At 38.0% G+C, this 23,064-nt stretch overlaps 2 protein-coding genes across 2 annotated transcripts; both read right to left on the bottom strand.

Annotated features, from left to right (window-relative positions):
* Positions 1 to 12,046: 12,046 nt before the first annotated feature.
* LOC131429178 (uncharacterized) lies at positions 12,047 to 14,951 on the bottom strand. Its single transcript, XM_058593227.1, has 3 exons — positions 14,809 to 14,951; positions 13,954 to 14,745; positions 12,047 to 12,685 (listed from the first exon to the last, which is right to left on the bottom strand). The coding sequence occupies exons 1-3, from the start codon at positions 14,818 to 14,820 to the stop codon at positions 12,152 to 12,154; spliced, it is 1,338 nt and encodes a 445-aa protein (XP_058449210.1). The 5' UTR covers positions 14,821 to 14,951; the 3' UTR covers positions 12,047 to 12,151.
* A 2,676-nt stretch (positions 14,952 to 17,627) lies between these two features.
* On the bottom strand, positions 17,628 to 20,018 carry LOC131429179 (uncharacterized). The gene is made up of 3 exons (XM_058593228.1): positions 19,692 to 20,018; positions 18,244 to 19,140; positions 17,628 to 17,789 (listed from the first exon to the last, which is right to left on the bottom strand). The coding sequence occupies exons 1-3, from the start codon at positions 20,016 to 20,018 to the stop codon at positions 17,628 to 17,630; spliced, it is 1,386 nt and encodes a 461-aa protein (XP_058449211.1).
* Positions 20,019 to 23,064: the final 3,046 nt, after the last annotated feature.

The following is a 23,064-nucleotide window of genomic DNA, read 5'->3' on the forward strand; positions in this document are numbered from 1 at the left end:
CCCCCCTTCCCCCTGTCACAAAAGGTCACGTTTTATGAAACACCCCCCTCCCCCTTGCGGCGTGACGTCTTTTATGGACAGCCCCTTACGCTACGTATGCCGTTATATTACCGGAACCGGAAGTGACGGCCAATTGATCTTCGAACTTGATTCACAACCCAATAGTAGCTTTCAAACGAGCTTAAGCTTGTAGAAATCGGTTCAGCTATTTCCGAAAAAATTGTGCAGAGTGAAAAATTGCGTTTTGTAGATTACGTCGCTTATACCATTATATCTTCGGAACCGGAAATGACAACCATTTGATCTTCGGATTTGATTCACAGAACAACAGTATCTTTCAAACGCACCTAAGTTTGTTCAAATCGGTCAAGCCATCTTAGAGAGCGTGATGGCTAAATCACACATAGGGTCAAAAAATTTAAAAGTGTTCTTTGTATGTAAGGGAATATAAAACAGGTATATAATTTACGTCGAAAAACGCTGTAGACATGATTTTGCTTTATCTCGCCGATTCTCTGACGCCGCTGGTCAAAAATGTTCTTACACAGCCGGTTTTAATATTTTGGATTAGCGGACAGATCTATTCTCAACATGCCGATTTTCTTTTGAGTAACGGCAGTATGTAAAATAATAAGGACTGTTGACTGGAATTAACAGCAAAGTCAAAAGCATCCTCCCTCTTCTGTTACTTGCAAAAATTATCTAATCAGATAAAAATAATTTGTTTGTAGCAGGAAATTGAATATAAAATTACTAAACAGTTCTTCATTTAACAAAATACTTGGAAGGGTTATTTCGCCGAATCGTCCCATTTTAATAATATCGAATATTGATTTAGCTATTCTTTTGGCAAAGTTCATTTATCAAATATCCTCTCCTAGGCCGTACCTTGGACTTGACTTTTGACAATTTGACTTATCGCATCAAATTTTATACAACACACCATCTTTCTTACACATTGTTATCCATTCTTTCTACTACCTTCGAAGTTTTCTGGAGCTTTTCCTTCGTAAACGCCCATAATTTTCTATTAGACGAAGTTTAGACGAGTTTGGCGGATTGGCTTCCTTCTGTAAAAAAACCTACAGCTTTGGCTTCGTACCACTCCATCGCTGGTTTCGCGTACCAGCAAAACAGAGTGTCCACTTCGTGAAACTGAGAATGACAACAGGCACTTCTGGAGGCATTCTTCTTTATATATTTGACCATTTATGGTGCCGGTAGTTATGTACGCCCTGCTGAGTTTTCCACACTCACAGATCGCCTGCCACATCAATTACTTCTTGGCAAATAATTTGACCTTCTTCTTTTAAAATTTCTCTGAAACAACCAGGCGGGACTTACCAACGAGAAACTCCAGACAGGCGATATGCTTGATGTCAGCTTTAATGTACGTTTTGTCGTCTATTATGATGTATTCCAGCTGCAATTACCATACGCTTAACAGGTTCCTGACGAGGGATTTGACTATTGTATTATGTTTATTGGATCGGTACTTGAAAACATGAAACTGCTTTTGGATGAACCAGACAAATGAATTGACCTTTTTGGCTTCGCCTCAAATCAAACGGTTTGGATCGTACTTACAGGGTCCGGCACTCGAAGTGTAACCAACTTCAGACCGCTCGCGCAGCTGACGCACGGGCATCAGCTCTCTAGAAATTTGCTAAATGACAGTTCGGAGTTGTATTGTTTACAAGCGCAAGAAAGCATTTTGCCAAAAGTGAACGCGAAAAAAAAATCTTGACTTGAGAGAGCGAAGGAGTTGCTTCGTTTGGCCGAAAGCGGTCAATTTCCGAACATTGTATTTTCTGACGAGAAAATTTTTCCAATTGAGCAATTCGTAAACTCTCAAAACGATAGGGTTTACTTGACCGACCATTCATACGAGAATTTGAGTTATCGATTGACCTCCAGGAGGCAGCACCCGCAACAGATAATGGTTTGGGCCGCTGTAACCGCAGATGGGCGCTCTCCAATCGTTTTCATCGAGCCTGGCGTCAAGGTAAATGCGACATATTATCGGGAAAGTATTCTGAAGGTTGCTTTGAAGCCGTGGGCAGACAAACATTTCGGCGGCAGACCATGGACGTTTCAGCAGGACTCGGCACCGTCTCACAAAGCTCGAGTGAACCAAGAATGGCTGAAAAACAACGTTCCGAACTTCATCACGTCCACACAATGGCTCTCGAATTCACCAGATGCGAATCCAATGGATTATTCTCTTTGGGCCATTTTGGAGAGCAAAGGCCGAACTAAAAGATACACCAGTCTCGAGGCGCTGAAAAAAGTTATTGTCCGCGAGTGGGCCTAAATACCTGCAAGTCACATTCGGCAGCTTGCGATTCGTTTTTTGACCGTCTCAAGGCCATAGTCAAGGCAAAAGGTGGTCATATCGAGCAAAAGTGAATTGATTCTGAATTTTGTATTATTTTTACACATTTTGTACTTTGAATTAAGTAAAAGTAATTGGTTACACTTCGAGTGCCGGAGCCTGTAAAGTAATCCCTCTTTTTCTTTGGGTTTCCCCGCTTGTTCAGCTGCCAGCTAGCCACGGGATCGTCTGGATCTCCTTGAACGATATTAGCAGACGAGACACGGTCGAATTGTCGGTTCCAAAGTTTTGACGTGAATACGTCTTACTTTACTATGGGACACTTGTTCAAAATTTGCCTTGTGAAATTATGGGTAGAACTTAATCGTGAATATCTTAAGTTGTATTAAACCAGACCCTGTCAGCCTGGAGCGAAATCAATCTACACTTCAGTAACGCCATCGCACGGCATCACATTCAACATATCATATCAATTGTATAGGTGCGCAGTGCTGCTATTTTGGCTCGCACGAATTAGACATATCTCTTCCCTACTTCTTTGTACGAGAATCGATGCGGACTCGCCCGAGGGCGCAATTCTCGAAAAATGTGGTCAATGATTTGTTCGGGAAATGTGAGAGCTGGATATCTTGTTTATATGATGTCTTTGATTAAACGCAACAACATAATTCTCCATACTATCAAAAATATGATCAGAAATTTATGACTAAATTGTCAACACGGTGAGGTAACCACAAATAACTCAAAACTAGGGTTTAGAACATTAGGACGGACCTTCTCGGCCCCTGTCTCCCCTATATTATGAAGACACCTCACGAAATTTTTTTCACGAAAATATCCATCGAAACAATTCAGGAAGAGAAGTAAAAAATGTCAGTTTTATTCGTATTCACGTCCTCTACACGGATAAAAATCTATTACCGGAGCCATGATTAAAAATCACGAAATCGTGAATCATGTATATCATGAATAATAACTCATGATTTCATGATCAAATCGATTAATATCATGCATCTGTCATGGACAACACATCTGTCATGGAAATTTTCATGATATCAATCATTTTGCTCAGAAAAATTTCCTGAGAAGATATGGATCATGATTTCATGGTTGAAACATCATGGTAACGGTAATAGATTAAAAAATTGTACCCGCTAATAAATAGGCAATCTTAACTGAATGAACAAAACAAGCTATCTATAAACAAATTATAGCTCCGGTAATATATTATGCTATATCAATCTGGCCCACTTGTGCAAAAAGCCATAAAAATAAACTGCATGTTTTACAAAACAGATGCTTGAATTTGATTTTAAATTTAAACTGGCGTACTAGCACAGTCCATATCATGTCCATAGATGAGCTAATGTCGAGACAATCGAAGAGAAAATAGAAAAAAAGCGAAAAATTTCTTTACAAAATGCCAAAACTCAGAATATGTAACAATTTAAAATTTAATTTAATTAATTAAATTAGGTTAAAATAGGTTTAGTTAGTATTAGGTCATAAAAACAAACCCTGCAGAGAAAGCTGATAACTACCAATTAGGCAATGCGAAAATGTGAACAAAACAAAAAATGTCTGTAAGAAAGATGCAAAAATGTACCATTTGAATCACTTAAATTGTAAACCACACAGCAATGTAACAAAAAGTAACAATAAAATTTGAATGGAAAAAAATTACCCGTGCAGTTATGTCTGTGACATTACCCACCCGCCTTTTTTACGATAAACCTTTTTTACGATACAATTGACGCAGTGCATTTTTTTTTCGAATGAAGTCTTCAAATTCATTTTGCCGTGTTTATTTCAGAAAAAATACTATTGGTTGAATCCCAAAATGATGTATGACTCTCTGAATGGAATTTCTGAGGAAAACTAGTTGACTAGAAGCATGAAACTATTTTACTTTGGTGTATCGCCACCGCTCGATTGGACCTTATTAAAGCAAAGAAACCTAGCTTTGAGTAGACCGGGCAAACGAGGCGGCTTCAGGTTTGTATGCGAGAGTCCGCCGCTCACCCGGCGTCACATCAATTATCTAGGAGGCATAAAAATAAATAAATATTTCCGATCAGGAGCCTGAATTTGTTTTTTTTTTCAAATTAATAATGCGGTGCATTATTTGGCTCCAACAGTTATTATAATAAGAACACTTGTTTTTACCAAATGTTCCGATCACTAGTTTTGATCTTTATTAAAAGAAATATTTTAACACCATCTCGTCTGATAATCATCAAAACCAAAATCATCAGTCGAAGCGTCGGGCAATAGAACAGCCGTTCCTGTTTAAAAGACTGCTAGACTCGAATGCAATACTACATTGCATTTACAGTCGTTTTATCATATTTTAAAAATAAGCAATACTCATGCCCTGTACGATATTATTAGTTGATTTTTTTTTTCGTTGAAATTACTTTTTCGGTGGAATAATCCTTTCTGCGAAATAAAATGATGAATCAGCATTTTCTTGTGTCAAAAGTGAACGGCTTCTAGGCGTTCCAAGTAAATTACTTATCAAGCACATCTGTTAAAAGTTAAAGACTGATCAAATTGGTATGATCAATCTTTGATTGATTAGTAGCATCACCAAGTCACATAAGTGTTTTTAGAATCATAAAAAAATCATTTTGCGGTACTTAAGATACTCAGTCTACTAAGGATGTTATGAACCTTATGCTTAAGACAGCCTGAGGTTCCGGTTCGGGATGTGTTGGCGAGTCGGGATAGTTCATGTATGCTTCTCATATACCAGTACCTCAAACACATAAATATACAAGTGTAATCTGTTATATCTTGCTCAGAAAGTTTTCCCTATCCGTCGACGATGTCTCAACTGTGGCTAATAATTCTTCACCTACAGGTTCGGCACTAACGTCCCTGTCCACCATCTTCATTGGAACTAACAAGATCTTTTTGTCACTAACATTTTCGCTACCACTTTCTTTGTCTCTTCACCATTAGTCATTTCGCTCCCATTTCCCCTTTATCCATTTCGTTTTTCACAACATTTACTTCACTATTTTTTCTTTTATACTCTTCGGCCTACGGAAATCCGCTCCAGTCGATGACCAACATACGGGCCACCCGCCAGTTCATCGTAGCCTGGTGGTGTTTCCCGCGGACCCACAGGAACAAACGAATATCAGCTACTGCCGACCCCCACTGGAGACTGGACCCCCAGAGTTTCGGCGATCAGTACACAACAACCTGAACCGAACACACAATGTTAAAATTCTAGAAATTTTTCTAGTCTTAAGTACTTTTAAGAAATACCTTCGGTACCCTAGAGCTAAAGCAGTTTGCCTTTATTAAATATACTATTGAATAAAAAAAACCTGTTTTAATCCATCTAGTGGTGTAATGATGCCTTTCTCATATTACATCAAAAAGATTACTGTGGAATTCGCAAAAACAACTGTTCATTGAATAGAAATAGGAAAGTTTATTCGGACCTAGTCTAACAAACTCTACAAATCCTGTTTACTCTGAAGCTCCGGAACCAGAAGTAGTATCTACAACAAATTTAGGAATTCCGTATGAAACTGTAAGACTTTTCCATTGAACCTATAAGTTTGTGAAAATCGATTTGGCCATCTTGAAGGAAAGCGAACCTTTTTGCAGTTTTTAATCACCATTTCCAATTCTTCCGAAACCGGATTCAGATGACCGGAATATCCGAAGTTGGTTTGTTTGCCAGCAACCAATATGACTTACAAATTGGAACAGTTTTGAACCTAGTTAAACCTAGACTAACTATCTCATGCTTTATTTCGATTAAATCAATTAGACTTCTGTTACTTCTGCATATGTAAGTCAAGCTAAACAGCATGAATCAGCAGCATAAAACATGTAGGAGGATTATTATTATTATTATTATTATTATTATTATTATCATTATTATTATTATTATTAATATTATTATTATTATTATTATTATTATTATTATTACTATTATTATTATTATTATTATTATTATTACTATTATGATTGACATCACTACACAACTGGAGCGGTATTACTGCATTACTGTGGCTGTGAAAATTGCATATTTTTTCGAATAAATTTGAATTCAATGACATTCGTTTATTCTTTCGATCACACTTATCATGAAATAGTTAAAAAATTTTATCAGTTACAGCACCGTCTTCTATCAATTTTACCAATACCAATTTTACACTAGTAGCACACATCCGTAACCATTTCGTTTTCTTTATAGCGTGTAAGAAATAGAACAAAGCACATATCATTCGTTTTGTGTTTTCTTCTTCTTTCGGTGTTGTACATATTTTCGATCTTTATGGCGATTTGAAAACTTTGACACTCATCGCCCTGTAACTATGGAACCGGAAGTCGGATCCGGATGAAATTTCACAGTAGATTTAAAGATAATATGAGCTTTAATTCAAACCATGGTATGTGAAAATCGGTTCAAGCATCGAGAAATCGAAGTAAGTTCTAATTTTTAAGTTTTTCTTCACCACATTTGGTTTCCGGAGCAGGAAAAGAGGGGACCAGTAGTACCGAATTAAGCTTTTATGCCCACAAACTAACAAGCTCTGCAAACTAGAGGAATTTATCAAACAATTTTATGGAATTTGTACCTGTTTTTGACCATAGTTTGTGAAAAAATACTAATGAAATTGGTAATTTTCAACTTATTACGCTTTAATTCTGGAACCGAAAGTCGGATTGGGATGAAATGTTCTAGAAACTATTAGGAAACTATAAGATCTTTCATTTAAATCTCAGTTTGTGAAAATCGGTTGAGCTGTTTCAGAGAAAATCTCTAATTTGCACATAGTACCATGTAACTCCGGAACCGGAAGTCGGATCGGGATGAAATTCAATAGCAGGCTATGGGACAATGAGACCTTTCATTTGAATTTTAGTTTGTGAAAATCAGTTCAGCTATCTCCGGGGAATACGTACGGCGTAAAAAAGCCGTGCCAAAATTACCGCGTAGAAAAACCGTGCAAAAAACTGCGTAATTTTGGAAGTCCGCGTTAAAAAAACACGCAACTTTTGAAATTCGCGTTAAAATAACCGCAAAACTGAAGAATTTTTTTTATTTGAATTTTGAGATTTCTGAATCTGAGTTTTTACCTTTTTTTATAAATATAAAAAATAGGTATAGAATTCGCTCAAACTTTAGACAAATTTTCCGAGGCCCGGAGGACCGAGTGTCATATACCAATCGATTCAGCTCGACAAACTGAGCAAATGTTCGTGTGTGTGTGTGTGTGTGTATGTGTGTGTGTGTGTATGTGTGTTGTCAACTAAAAGGTCGAGATCTCAGAGATGGCTGGACCGATTTTGATCAAACTAGTCGCAAATGAAAAGTCTCCCCGTCACCCAGAACGCTATTGAATGGTTTTGAGATAGGATGTTTACTTTTTGAGTTATACGAAGTTTTATGTCAAAATTTTCAGTTTTTTGACAGTATCTGTCACAATTGACCTTGAAAACAGAATATGTTTTCAGACTTAGATTCCGCACGGTAATAGCTATCCAACAAGCCATAGGTTGTTAAAATCCGTCCATTTTTAACGGAGATATCGAAATTTTTGTGTAAACGACTTTTCCTCATATTCCAGCAGTAGGAGTTTTGAGCGCTGTATGACAAAGCAATGCTTGGGAGCAACGCAAGCCACGTTTTTTTTATTCTGTTACACACAATTGTTTCTAAGTACCAAAAAGACTATGTACAGCATCCTTTTTCATGACATTTAGCCTCGGACCGATTTTAGCACGGCTCGTTTTTAGCAACATAATCGTTCGAATATGGCATATGTAAACCAGATGATGGCATAATTTTTTTTAATTATATTGTTTTAAACTACTTACAGCAATAAATGCTGGAAGAACATAACATCCATATACCATTCGAATCAGTTCGTCGAGATCAACAAATGCGTGTGTGACCAAAAATTTCACTCAATTTTCTCGGAAAATTTCTTTTCTACAAATTCAGATTCATACGAAAAGTCGTATGCTCCCAAACAAAGTTCCTGAATTATGTTTGGTTCCGGAACTACAGGATGATATGTGAAACGAAATCAAGATTGTGTAACTCATTCTTCTCGTAGATGGCTGAACCGATCTAAGATTCAAATGAAATCTAAGAATCATCTAAGATTCAAACGAAAAGTTTCAAGATTCTATAAAACATCTTGCTCTTCAGTAAGATCCAACTTCCGGTTTCGGGGATACAGGATGATTGGTATAAAAATGTCTATTCCACATAAATTAATCAGGTTTATCGGGTTTGCAGATTTGGATAGTCGATAAAAAAATTAACTTTTTTCAGTTTTAGTGGTATTCAGTTGTCGATTCAGAAGGCACCTAAAAATTTAATTCGTGCTATGATTTCTCAAAGATATCTTCACTGATTTTCAAATATTTCGAAACAAATGTAAACTATACTGCTACCCAGGTGAATATATCTGACTTCGGCCATACCGATTTTAGAATTCCGGTTCCAGTATAAAATCGTTTCTCAAAGCTCAATCGTTTTCTCAAAAAAGCCTAATCAAATTTCAGAAACAAAAATTCAAATTAAAATAATCTTATATACAAAATTATTAATTTTATACATACATACAAAAATTAATTAATTTTATCCAATTATGACTTCCGGTTCTCGAATTACATGATGATGAATTTTTAAAATTCAAACCGATATAGAAGATGACAATCCCGAAAAGCTTCAAAATTGGACTCAAAACTGTTGTAATTTATTCATCATATGGCCATACGAATCGGTTTGGGTTATGCTGGTTCCTGAATACCGGCTCTGGAAGTACTTTAAATGACCGTAAACTCTAAAGTGGAACTTACATATCATAGCATGTTTAATCGATTATCAAACTTTTAGATTCTAATTCGATCCGATTTGCAGTTTCCACATTACAGAGTAATGAGTGATTAAAATCTCAAATTGTCGCTTAAAACGACGGTCATTAAAATAATGTCAGGAAAACTTGAACACCGAAGAATATTCATGCAAAAAACACATGCGGATTGATAAAAAAAGGTATCATCTCACTGTTAGGTGGATTAAACACGTTTTTTTATGTCAAATGTCTTAGAAATGCAAGAAACGTCCAGAACTGGTTTAAGAAAAATTTACATCATTATAGATGCACATCAAAGGAGCGTCGCTCAGTTCACTTTCTCATCCCATCCAAGTCAGTCGATAAAACAAAACCGCTTACGTTCGGGACAGAAGAAACCAAGTACAGTATTGTGTAGTGAACAATAGAACGACCTCGAAATGAGTGAAACAAACGAACAAAAGCTACCGCCGACACGAAAGAATACAATTGTTGTTGACTTCAGGCAGTGCAAAATTCGACCTTCGATACGAGAACTTGAAGGTTTGCTTAAGGAACAAATGCATCTTGACATTAAACGTGTGCATTTACTTTAATGCAATAAGACCAATAATGTTGTTTATATCCAGTTCTATAAAGAGTTGGATGCAATTCAATTCGCTATGGACAATAATAATGTGCACTATGTGGAGCATGAAAATATCAATTACAACATTCCAGTATATATGTAAGATAGTGCTATAGAAGTGCGTGTGCATGATCTTCCCTCGAGCGTGTGACCAGTGACATTCGGTCAAGATACAAGAATCCCGTGCAAATCACTTGTTACCTATGACAATCAGATGGCCACATGTCAATATTGCCAAAAAGCTGTTCACTATGGTAAGCCATGTGGTAAACTGGACAAGGAGACAACTACACCAAAGGACAACGGTGCTTCCTTCACATCAACCCCAAGCAACCACAGTAGGGTAAAGTGTTATAATATGCCCCCCTTAAGAAAACATTGAGATATTTCCAAATGTATTGATATATTTTCCTCGAGAATGTAAGTATTTCATTGCAATACGGATGAGGAACATAATTTTCAATGACTCCAATAGAAAAGATGAGAATTAATTGATATAAACACATTTTTCAAACAGGCCATATTCTTAGTTTTTTTCGCTCGCCTCAGACATAATGCCCCAGCAGCCGTAAAATATGTCTCACAACAAATCAGTGGCATGACACACAACAAAAGACATTTTATCCCACAACAATGATGCATTATGCTTCTTGAAATTTCCATAAAGTTACTGTTTTGAGATAATCAGTATGTCAAAGAAATGGCGGATAAAACATCTATTTATTCGAAGCAAAACCTTACACCGAAAAGCTGCCAAATGAATTTTTTAGTTTTTTCATACTTTCCTGCAAACGACAACCACCAAACTTGCATAGCAGAAAGATCCTACGAAAAGATAGTGTTAGTGATAAAACTTTGGTTCAGAAAAGTCTTCAATGCTTAAAAAAGGAAAAGGGGCATTTTGGCTAGCAGGGGCGCTTTATAAGACTTTCCCCTACACCTGTGACAGTCACCAACAACAGTGAAGCATCCCCTTCAACGAAACCATCCAACACAGGCCCGTACCCAGGATTTCGTTTCGGGAGGGGCCCAAAGATAAAAAATAATGTTACTGAAGATTGTTGATGTACCAAATTCTCGGTGTGCCTTTTACGGGTGTTTTAACAGACAGTTTAAACATTTCCACTGGAACTATTATTGTATTACATTTCTTTACGTTTACTGTCTTGTTATTTCTGTAATACATATCTGAGACCTTCTAAATAATTAAATATCTGTTTTTGATTTCGGGAGGCCCCCCTCTGGGTATTTCGGGTGGCCCCCCCCTCTGGGTACGTGACTGATCCAACATATCCCCTATAGAACAAAGTACACCAGCTGCAGTTAATAACTTACCCTCCAACCAACCAGCAACTGCAACCAATGCACAACAAGGCGCATCTACAGCAACTAGCTACGAAATCAACAACAATACCACGACAATGGATGACGAGGCGAACCACGAACAAACTGCCCCTCAATCCTCGCAGGAGGGAAATGGAAGCTCCTCTCCCCCTAGAAAAAGGGTGACAACGAGATCCAATACAAAAAAAAATTATTTGAAAACTCAGCTAAATCGGCCACGTAAAGCTTGTATGCAAATAGGCCTGAATAAAATATCTTTTGAAGAAAAAAAAGGAGCGTCGCGATTCACTTACATTCATCATTCAAAGCTTATCAAGATAAGTCATATCATTAACTCCACAGTTAATTTGACTGGAGCTTATATCGATACAGACGCAAAATTTAGTTTTACATGTTAGAAGATGTAATGTTGTGTCATCACCGAAGAAATTACGGCATGCTTGAATTTACGTCAAGCGTAAATTTCATTTTTTGTTAGAGTGTGGATAAGTTTGAAAATTTGCGTAGAAACCGCGCAACTTCGGAAATCCGCGTAAAAAAATGCGTTACTTCGGAAATCCGCGTAAAAAACCCCTTTAAAAAACCTCAATGTATCCGAATTTATCATATTCGGATCCAATATTATAATACATATGCAGCAAAAAATTCTGAAATTTACAGGTGACGCCAATCCACACTCAATTCAAGAGAACGTAATTAGTAGAATGACTAAGTTTTACAAGAATAATTTAAATCTGTTTGGAACATACATAGTCTCACAAGACGTAAATTTACACGATTTTTTCTAGCTGTGTATATTAAGTCTGATGTTAATCACTTAGGAGTTGCATTTTGCGTGATCGTGTCTTTCAAAGTAAGACAAATGCAACATTTTTCCATTTTAATAAAAGAACACTAAAAAAATAGAATCGTAGCAGTATATATTTGTACTTACAAACTAACGCTCGACAGGCTTAAGGGTAATTTTGTACGACTAATAGTATTTCCAAATCAAGCTAGGTCTACCGTTTAGTAGTGCGATAGTCCAGCAGTTTTGATCACAGTAGCAGGAGCGGCGGCCGAAACGTATGTTGGCTGTGAGATGACTTTCGTCAGGGGTTGAGCCAGTACCTTGTGCACCGGTTGGGGGATCCTAATATCCGTTGGTTCCCGGTGAACCACGGCGTTGAAACCGTTGTGATCATCGGCGGTGTACTCGACCGTGCGTTTGTGTCCGTCGGAGTCAATCAGACTGTACTGACCATGTACCTGATCTCCGTGACGAGATTCCTGCTGATTCTTGATGTCTCCGGTGTGCTCGTCATGTACGCCGTAGGAGAAATCGTACTGAGCGTTGTGATCATCGTGATATTCAATCTGTTTGACCAAGCTCGGTTGGGCGATTGTTTTCACGAGTGTCGGTTGGGCGATAGTTTTAAGCAGAGTTGGCTGCGGTTGATGATATTGAGTTATATGAGACGGTTCATGGTACGATGTGTGCAGTTCTTGCACCGGAATAACTCCGGCATTTGCCACGGAAAGCACTAAAAATAATGCTAGAAACTACAAAACGTATTATTAGTAAACACAGATGTATCACAACAAGTGAAGGATCACTCACTTTGAATATCATGTTTTGGTTGACTTGTTAACGGTACAATGCCTTCGGATATTACTGACGGGATTTCATTGATTCAAGTAGCTTATATACTTGAGTTTGGTGAAGAACGATCTTCATTGTTGGCTTGCCCAGTGTTAATATTGAAGACTATCCTTGCCACAGGCACACTTACTGGTTTCATCTCCATGAAGCCTTTTTAGCGTGTACAAAGCTTTCGCTTTTCTTCCTGAACATTGCAGTCCCATGCCGTGTTTGAATGAGTCGCTCGATCACGCTGCATATGTGCGAAACCGGTTCTCGAAAGGGTCAATTTTTCCAAATGGGGGCTCGTAGCTCGAAAGGAGACAGTCGGGTACATAATTGTTGTTTTATTTCTGTTTTCATGATACAAGTTCAAATGTTACGTAACACATAATACGCCTGCGGTATGTTCGATTGTGAGCTTGCGCTTTTTAATAGCTTTTAAATGTGTCCCGAATGGAAAAGTATGATAAATCTGTGCAAGCATTGTAACTCACCATTTTATTCCATTATGTTTAGTGTAATTTCATATGAATATTTGTTGAACATTATGAATGAAATTTTCACAGTTTACAAGGAAAGCATTTGATTTCTAACAAACAAGTACAATTACCCGAAGCCACTCGAAGGACGTTAAGGTCGGTTCGATCAAATAGCTATTCTACCGTATTGTATTTCTTTTTAACAATTAAATGATCTTTGTGCTTGTACTAAATGACTTGACGGGTTTCACAGACGACGGACACATGCAGTGTACCTCTTTTGATTCAGGTTGAAGAAGGCTTTTTGAGTTCGGACAAGTTTCTGTTCCTCTTTGCCATTTCTTTCAATAGCCTGAAGTAGTTCACAAATGAAATTGCAACGTGCATGTGGCTAAAGTCAGCACCAACCATACGGATAAAAAGTATATAGGGAATTCGATTGCAATTAAAATTACGAAGTATGACTTTAAAAAAAAAACAAAAACATCTAAAGATCCTTTAATTGTTTGTTCTTCACTCCTGGTTGAAGGACAACAACTTTCCAAGCTGTCAGGCGAGATGGTTTAAAACGAATTTATCCACTCAAATTAAATTTTGGTTTCACGTTTTATTTATTGGTTTTTATTTTATTTTTTGCATTTCCGACTTTACAAGATCAATGAACGGGGTCGAGCAGCCTTTTCAATATGGGGTACTTTCGTGCCTCAGTACTGGTACTGATAGGAGACAGCAGGGTCATGAAATCGAACTTCCAGTTGGGTGTGGCCCTCACGTCCTCTTCGTCCGTCTTGGGTTCGATCGCGTGCATCTGAAGTTTCGCGACCGTCTTGATTGTCTCGTTTTTCTGATCCGTCCCGGCCATCACGATCGTTACGACTGTCCTGGATGTCACTTTCACGATTAATTTCTGAATCATCTCGATTTTCCCGTCCGTCGCGATCGTCTTTATCCTGGCGATTTTCACGATCTTCTTTGCGGCTACCTCGATTATCCTGATTGCGGATTCGGGGATGATCCGTGCGTGATGCGGAGGTATAAATTGGTGCTATCACAGTATCGACGGTATACAGTGGAGCCGGAACGACTTTCAGGACACGGTTCAACCTTGGGCGGGAATCCGGTTCTCGCCGATGTTCCGAGTTGAAACCATTACGGTCGTCCGCTCGATATTGCACAATCTGTCTGATTCCGTCAGCATCCACCCAAGAGTACTGCCCTCTCACTTTTCCATTCCTTCGGGTCTCTTCCTGGCTTTTGTAATCACCGGTGATCGGATCCTGTACGGAATATGAAAATTCATATCCTGCCGAATCATCGCTTTTCTGGAGTACGGTATCTGCGGCATATCTTTGAGATTGCTGCTCCTGGCGCTCTATTTGGTGCTGTAGTTGAGATCCTTCTCGGTTGTGATGATTGTCCTGCTGACTATGTTGGGATGTTTGCTCAACGGGCTCCTGAATACTGGCAGCACTTACGGCTGCCACCACGAATAAGAGAAACTGCAAGTAGAAATGCTAATATTAAGGGATACACGATTTGTATGTTTTTCATTCGAAACGAACCTTAAATGACATGATTTCCTTATCGCTCAGTCTTATAATCTTTGATAATTTGAGACTGAAAATCAAATGATGCTTTCAGAAGATTCACAGCTGCTTTTTATACTCATATTCTTTTCCATTTCATGTTTACAATCAAGAAAGATGATACTGTAGGTGAAAACAGAACATTCTATTCTAAGTACATCTCATTCAAGTCCGATGCACTCGAACCGTGAAAAGCTGTGAGTGATGTGCTCTCTGCTTTTCTGATCTGCCAGTTGTTGCACTATGAAAATATTGTGTTCATTACAACCTTTGCGGTAGAACTGGGTGTCGTTACTAATTGAATTCAATGTTACAAGTATCATTAGCTTTTGCCGGAACCAACGTATCCATTACCAATGGGCATTGACATTTTGCTTTCTACCGGCTTGAGTGTGAATGAGTGAGTTTTCTAAATGGAATAGTGATGGAATAGCAAACATAGTGAATTGGTCGAATCTAAAATTTGGTGCTTTAACTTGTTTTATTGAGTAACGAAGTAAACCAGCAATTGAATAATCCAAGAATCTCCTGTCACGGAATTTGTACAAACAATAAACATCCTCAATATTGATTATCAAACCAACTGTCTATTTTGTTATTGCTATTTATAAATCAGTTGCTGATTTTTTTTCACCAAAACACCAACTTTTCTAATTTGCGAAATTTTACAGAATTCGGCATTTTTTGCAAGATTCCAAACAGCTTACCGTTCGTTCATCAGTTCCATAATTGCATTGTAATGAAGCGTTCGGTAATCAATGTTTCATCGATCTGTCGAAAGTTAACAAACGGGTTTGCAACCACTGTGAACTGTAAAGGATGATTTGGTGAATTTTACTTTTAAAAAATCACTCCTTTCAACCGGTGTGTAATCTACAAAGTGGCCACTGTTTAACAGTTAATTGTCATGAATACCCGATTTACAGAAGATGGGTAATTGGAAGTTGATTAAAAATTTCATTCTGTATTTTTTATCGTACTCGGATATTATCTAGATTTGCCGTATAGATTGTATATATGTATTGAATGTAGAAAATCAAAACTACTTATAAATTTTAATGGTTTTTGAAGAAAAATTCTACATTTTCAAAATGTCTATGATAGTTGGCCCAACCTTTTTATATCGCGGACAACAGGACAAAATATATAAAACCGATGGTTTGCCGAAACGCAAGCAGGCAGCGTACAATTTACCATCTGAAAAAACTCTAAATTCACGCTACAGACTCTTAACGATTATTGACGGCAACAGAAAAGTTAAACGAATGATAATATGACGTTCAAATTGAAATGACATATCAGTGGGCCGAAATAACCGAACTTGCAATTTTAAGCAATTGACGAAATCTGGAGGTCGTTTCGAGAAAAATTTACACATCCAAAAAATCCTTGATAGGTATAGCATGGGAAATGCGTATGAAAAATTTAAGCCGAAAAAATTTCCTTCTAATACTAATGGAACTGTTCCAAAATGTAGAGAGCCGTTTTGGTGTTTGAGTGAACGTTGTTAATTTGAAGTGGCTGCACACCTCAATCCTGTTGTCTCATTGCATTGTGACAGCAATAATAATATCGTGAAAATAAGATTCACATTCCTGGAGTTGAATCATTAAAAAAAAAACGTCAATCACTTTCTTTTCCTTTTTTTCTTTTTATATAATTTATTTTACCTCGGCTTACTTTCTTTTCTTAAAGTCGTTCTATAATTTTTCGGCATTGAACCCAAATTTATTTATCGGAAAATTAAAACCTGTATGCTGTTCATTTGGCTTACTGAATTCAACATGTGATTGGAAATAAAAAAAACGTGAATCAAGTAGGCTCAGTGAATTTTTTCCATAAATCAGCTCGTTTGGCTCCAAACGATTTTGTTAATAGTCTAGTATTCATATTTTGCTCTATAGTCAGCTAGCATTTCCAACTTCATACACGCCAAATAATCATCGGAGATCTAGCATGCATTGAGTGGAAAATTTCTAATTCTAAACGAACCAATTTTCTAGTTTTTCTCTACTTTCCCGAAGGATTTTCCTTATGTACTATAGCCTAAAACCTCCGCATAAACGTCACCTTTTGAACAAAAAAATCATTTGTAGATCGGTCCACGCATACCAGAGAACATTACCACACACTTTTACCGCTATGATATATATATATATATGTATATATATATATATATATATATATATATATATATATATATATATATATATATATATATATATATATATATATATATATATATATATATATATATATATATATATATATATATATATATATAACAAAAGAATCTTTTTACAAAAAAATCGAAAAGAAGATAAGGAGCTATACTAAAATGACCGACCTTTCATTTGCAGTTATAAAAAATGTGAAGTGAAAAAAAACCCAAAGCTGCCGACTCGCCTTTACTATCTAACATATTGTTGTTAAAAAATATTTTTTGGCTTTTTAAAAAGTTTTTGCATTTTTTGCAAACTTAGTGGACGTAGGATGTCATGAAAAAATTTAGAAATTTCAATAAAATGCGATTCTCGATTACGGTTGTATTCGTGATTGACCGAACAAATTTTTTTTGTATATCGTTTATTTATACCCGGTTTTAACCTAGTTGCGGTCGTTCACCGGGTTTGTATCGTAATGGGAGGGGGGGGGGGGGGCGGTCTCAGTGGGGTGAGGGGGAAAATGGTTTGGGGGGAATTGGAGGTGGTGTATGTCTTAACAAATCTTTAAAATACATATCATGTTTAAGTTATGTCTTATGGTGGCGCGATATGGGTCGAGGTGTGGAAGCACTAGTGTTCTAAAAACCGCAGATCCAGATAGTTTGGTTCGTGGTGACTCTCTGCGTTGCTCCGGCTGTCGGCCCCGGGGAACATCCCCGGGGCCCGCCCCGGCGGATGGCCGCTTTTTGGTTTTGGCGTTGTTCGTGAAATGATATAGATGATATAGTAAAACTAGAATTTGTAATTTAGAAATATAGGAGGGATGGTACCCACGAGGTACCAAAACCTAAATGACTAAAATATGTTTGCGGCCATAAAGTCGTAAATTCGTTTTCGCCTGGGACGTCAGGATAGACATAGCACTTCGGTGTAAATAAGTGCATTGTAAATAGCAATGACTTTACGTCTGCTTAGCGGATTATGTTGATCCGCGAGGTGGCATTAGCAGTCAACATAATCTGCTAATGCACTGATGAGCTGAATGCGAAACGTAAAATAAAAAAAAAAAAAAAAAGGTAATAGGTGTTTGGGGGGAGATCTGTCGGGCAAGAGTCCGGGCTGCTATCCTGTTGAACTGATGTGTGTGGTTGTCATGGGAGAGTTATGATAGGGGTTGTTCGATGGGTTATATGGAGTTGAAGATATTGCCGTTTTTGAAAAGGAGGATTAGGGATGTCTCAGCTACGGAATCATTCGAGAGGATGTTTCTGATGGAGGTGCTCATGTTATGCTGTACTCGGAGGTTTTGGAATTCCGGACAGTTCGTTAAGATGTGCTCTACTGTAAGCTGGATGTTGCAGGAGGAGCACATTGGTGGGGGTTGCCTCGTGATATAGTGAATGTGGGTGATGCGAGTATGACCCGTCCGTAGCCGAGACAGTACTCGCTGTTCCCGGCGGTCAGGGCGATCTGTCCATTTTTTCAGATCGCCCTTTATCTTGGGCAGCAGGCCGTCGGACGCTCTCCAGTGTTGTACAAAGTGGTTGGTGAGTTTGGCCCTGAGATCCGTCAATATGTCGGCTGAAGGGACCTCAGATGCCGTCCGGCGACTTTTCCTACCTATAGCCGCAAGTGTATCCGCATTTTCATTGCCCGGGATCCCGCTGTGTCCAGGGATCCAGCAAACCGTGACATTACTGCCACAGTATGTCTCAATCGCCTGGACAAAGGGGTGCCTGGATCCTCCCGTCTCGAGAGCGGTGATTACCGCTAAGGAGTCCGAGAGGATCACGGCATTAGACCCCGGGGGGATGATTCTTATACACTCGAATATGGCGGCTGCTTCCGCCGAGAACACCGAGCAGATGGGGTTTAGGCTGCGGTGAATGGAGGTGTTAGGCCCCCAGACACCGAGCCCGGTGCCAGAGTTTGTCCGTGAGCCATCCGTGTAGAATAAGGCTGAACCTTTGAACTTGTCGGATGTGATTTGGTTGAAACATCGTTTTGCAACTGCTGGTAGTGGTTTGGCTCCTAGGGAGAGTGCCAATGAAGTGTCGATTCTGGGGAGATCCTGTTGGTACCAGGGTTTTTTTCCAGACTCGGTGAAGGCGAGCCAGTTTAGGAAGTCTTTGTCCGGTGAATTCTTGGTACAAAGATTTTGTTATTCCCAGTAATGTGCAGTTGTTTCCCGATGTTCTCTCCAGGAAACCCATGGCTCTGCGTACGATTGTCCAGGCCAAGTGCCATCTGAAAGGTAATTGGCCCGACTCTACGCACGCCGCCATTGCTGGGGTACTTGGGAGTAGGTTTGAGGTTAGTCTAACGGCCCTGTTGTAGGTAGGACTGAGAAGTTTTGTGAGGTTGGCTCTGCCTATGGCCGTTGCCTCTAAGCCGTAATATAGCCTACTCCATATTAGGGCCTTGGCTATGTTAATTCCCTGGTGACGATTCCATTTGGGATGACCGGAGCAGATGGACCGAATAAGGTTCAATCTGGACTCGCAATCTTTCTTAATTTGGCCAAAGTGGTTCGAGAAGTTTAAGTTTCGGTCGAAGGTTACGCCGATGATTTTGGGAGACTTCTTGAATGGCACTGTGATTTCTCCGATTTTTACCGGATGGTCTGTGTCCAAATGTTTTTTTCCAACAGAAATGTGAGATGGTACATTTATTGGGGGCGATATTGAAGCCTACGCTATCTGCCCATTTACTGATAGCGTTCGCCGCCTGTTGGATTTTGTTACGGAGTCTTTTTCTGGATTTGCCGGTGACTAGGATGATGATGTCATCGGCGTACACATTGATACGTACCTCTTTCGGGACGTGTTGGAAGATGGAGTTAATTCCTACCAGAAGTAAGGTAACGGCGAGTACCGAACCTTGTGGGACTCCGTTTTGTTCAGCGAATGTCCTGGATAGGGATCCACCTATACGGACTTGGAAGTTTCTGTTAGCTAGAAAGTCCTGTAAATAGGCATCCATTCGCCCCTTAATACCGAACAAATCATTTTTACTAAGCATACTCACTCACTCAAAACTGTTTATTACATGGTAAATAAAGACACTGGCCACACCCAATTAGTTCGATACTCGTTATTTCTAGGGACCGCGGGTTCCACAGCATCTCCACGAGTTTCACAGGACAAGAGATGTAATGGAATGGAAGAAGATCGTGGATATGTTTTGGTGAACTATACGATCTCAATAGGAAGTACGGTGTTCGAAACGATAAACTTCCAGAATTCGTAAAACTACAGACAGCCGGCTGTCAGTTCAGGTTCATTTGTCAATTCTTCCACTTTTGTTTTTACGATGAATAAGTTATTCATTATAGAACTTTAATTGGTTGAGCTGTAAATGTTTGAAACCTATATTTTCCATATTTTTCTTTGTTACCCTATATAGAAAACGAAGACGCAGTCCTACGTCAAAACTGATATATTTTCCTCCTAGACATATTGTACTCGAAGATTGTGATAATTTGACATCACTGATAAAATGAATTATTCAAAATATCTGGTGCAGGTTTGTTTGTAGAATTTATCCACAAATTACAGTTTATCATCATTAAATTATTGTGTTTATTGTCGATCTTAACTAAGTAGAACATGTTAAAATGTTGATGTAGTGGAAGTGGAGTGACGTGACAGTTACAAACAGAGTGAAATTTGGAACAATTCAATTAACAGTCGCATCACTTGTTCAAAGTGAATTTAAGTTTGTAGAATTGACAAATTCACAATTCACAATTCACTTATCTGAAATGGAAATTGAAATGACTCGTTTTTTTCACGGAAAGAAATCCGTTACTGATGTCATGATTTTAAAATCATGAAGCCAATATTTTTTTCCTCATGAAACCATGAGCAAAAAGTCTTCTCCCATGAAAATTAATCATGGTCCGAAAATGCGTTACTTGAGGAATGTGTTTCTGTCAAAGCTCGTAACTCCAATTTTCTACCCGGATATCACTTTAAACCCTCTGCCTCAAATGATGTGACTGATTGCTTAATAGATTAAGGCAAAAAGCAGACATCGAAAAGCAAGAAGTACTGAAAATGTTTACATAAAGATAATGAACCGAAAATTTACATTATTAGAGACTAAACACGTTACATTTTGTATGAATATATCTGAATGTATTCTAACATATTTTAACATATGTGACTGTTGTTAGAATAATATTCCGAGAGCTAGCGTAAACCGAAAAATAAATTCAACTATGAATTTGGAACCATCTAACGAAAATAAGAAAAAAAAATTTTTTTCAACCACTTTGAAAAATTTGTTTCATAGATATAACAACACAAGCTGTATTGATTCACGTAAATATTTTAAATAAGACAATTTTGCAAATGATGTTTCGAAGAAAAAAAAGCAAAATCATTCCGCGGTATTTGCAAGAATTCGACATAGAGTTTATTTTTTAAGAGGGTTGATTCACTCGTGTTTTTTCATGAAGTTCGTTTGAGGGATTAAATTATGAAACAAAAAATCAAAACTGAAGCAATGAACGCAAGTGAACACGTTATTTTAGGCGTGGTCGTTTTTCAAAAACATAATATTTTATTTGTTAATGATTCTGATTAGAAGAAATTCATCGTGCTTTTCACTGTTTGGCTCTTCAAACGTATATCATTTGAGACATTAGCAATATTCGCCCAAAAAATTCGTTCATCACACCATTCCATTTAATTCATATTTAAAATTTTCATATTTGGAAACATAACGCCTGAATTTATGTTACATCGTAGCAGAAACACGCCTGAAGTTATACCACTCAACGTCAAATGCGTTACGCTTAAATTTCAGCGAAATCAGTTCAAATGGATCATGATCCGAGAACTTTTAATCATGGTGTATTATCATAACATGAAAATATACTCTTTCCCCCAAATCATGACTCGTTTTGCTCATTTCTAGAATCGGAATTTTGCCCGTGTTTATGTTAAGGAAGTAAACATCGTAATCTCGTAATTGTTTGTATTTCTTTCGTAGAAATTAAAGATGGAGTAGTATCTCTTTTTGCCTTTCTCATATAGAAAGGTTATGCAATCACTGTGAAAACTAATTTTTGAACCGAGGCCCGGAGGGCCGAGTGTCATATACCATTCGACTCAGTTTGACGAGTACGAAAATGTCTGTCTGTGTGTGTGTGTGTGTGTGTGTGTGTGTGTGTGTGTGTGTGTGTGTGTGTGTGTGTGTGTGTGTGTGTGTGTGTGTGTGTGTGTGTGTGTGTGTGTGTGTGTGTGTGTGTGTGTGTGTGTGTGTGTGTGTGTGTGTGTGTGTGTGTGTGTGTGTGTGTGTGTGTGTGTGTGTGTGTGTATGTGTGTATGTGTATGTGTATGTGTATGTGCGTATGTGTGTATGTAACGTTTTTTTTGCACTAACTTTTCTCAGAGATGGCTGAACCGATTTTCACAAACTTTGGTTCAAATGAAAGGTCTTGAGGTCCCATGAAAAATTCATTAATATTATTTGGATCCGACTTCCGTGCGGGAGTTATGGGGTAAAATGTGCAAAAGAAAAAAGAAAATATGTGTTCTAACTTTTCTCATAGATGGCGCGGCCGATTTTCACAAACTTAGATTCAAATGAAAGGTCCTGTTGTCTCGTAATTCCTGAATTTCATGTAACTTCCGGATCCGGAAATATAGAGTAAAGTGGGTTAAAAATTGTATACCATCACTGAAAATGGGGAAAAACCTTAAAAAAATTTCTAAATCGACCTCAAATCTTTTCTAATAGATAGTTTTTATCAGTAGACGGTCAAACAAACCGATTTCGGTTATTCGTTCAAGAATCACAGAGAATTATTTTGAAGAATCAAACTTAGATTCAAATGAAAGGTCTCGTGGTCCCATACGGAATTCCTGAATTTCATCTGGATCCGACTTCCGGTTCCGGAATTATACGGTAAAGTGTGTTCAATATTGTATACCGTCACTTAAACCGGCGAAACAAAAAACGTAAAAAATTTTTCAAACTTTTCTCAAAACTACGCAAATCGATAGTCATTATCAGTAGGCAACTAAACAAACCGATTCCGGCTATCCTGGTTTTCGGT

This window comes from Malaya genurostris, chromosome 2 (genome assembly GCF_030247185.1).
Source record: "Malaya genurostris strain Urasoe2022 chromosome 2, Malgen_1.1, whole genome shotgun sequence".
NCBI classification, from domain to species: domain Eukaryota; kingdom Metazoa; phylum Arthropoda; class Insecta; order Diptera; family Culicidae; genus Malaya; species Malaya genurostris.

Coding starts and splice junctions, on each gene's coding strand:
- LOC131429178 (XM_058593227.1), bottom strand. Junction 12,686..13,953: donor TCTCCTATCAGTACCAGTAC/TGAGGCACGAAA, acceptor TACGTTTTGTAG/TTTCTAGCATTATTTTTAGT.
- LOC131429179 (XM_058593228.1), bottom strand. CDS start 20,018: ATGCTTAGTAAAAATGATTTGTTCGGTATTAAGGGGCGAATGGATGCC. Junction 19,141..19,691: donor TCAGTAAATGGGCAGATAGC/GTAGGCTTCAAT, acceptor CTTTGTACCAAG/AATTCACCGGACAAAGACTT. Junction 17,790..18,243: donor ACATCCTCTCGAATGATTCC/GTAGCTGAGACA, acceptor TACAAATTCTAG/TTTTACTATATCATCTATAT.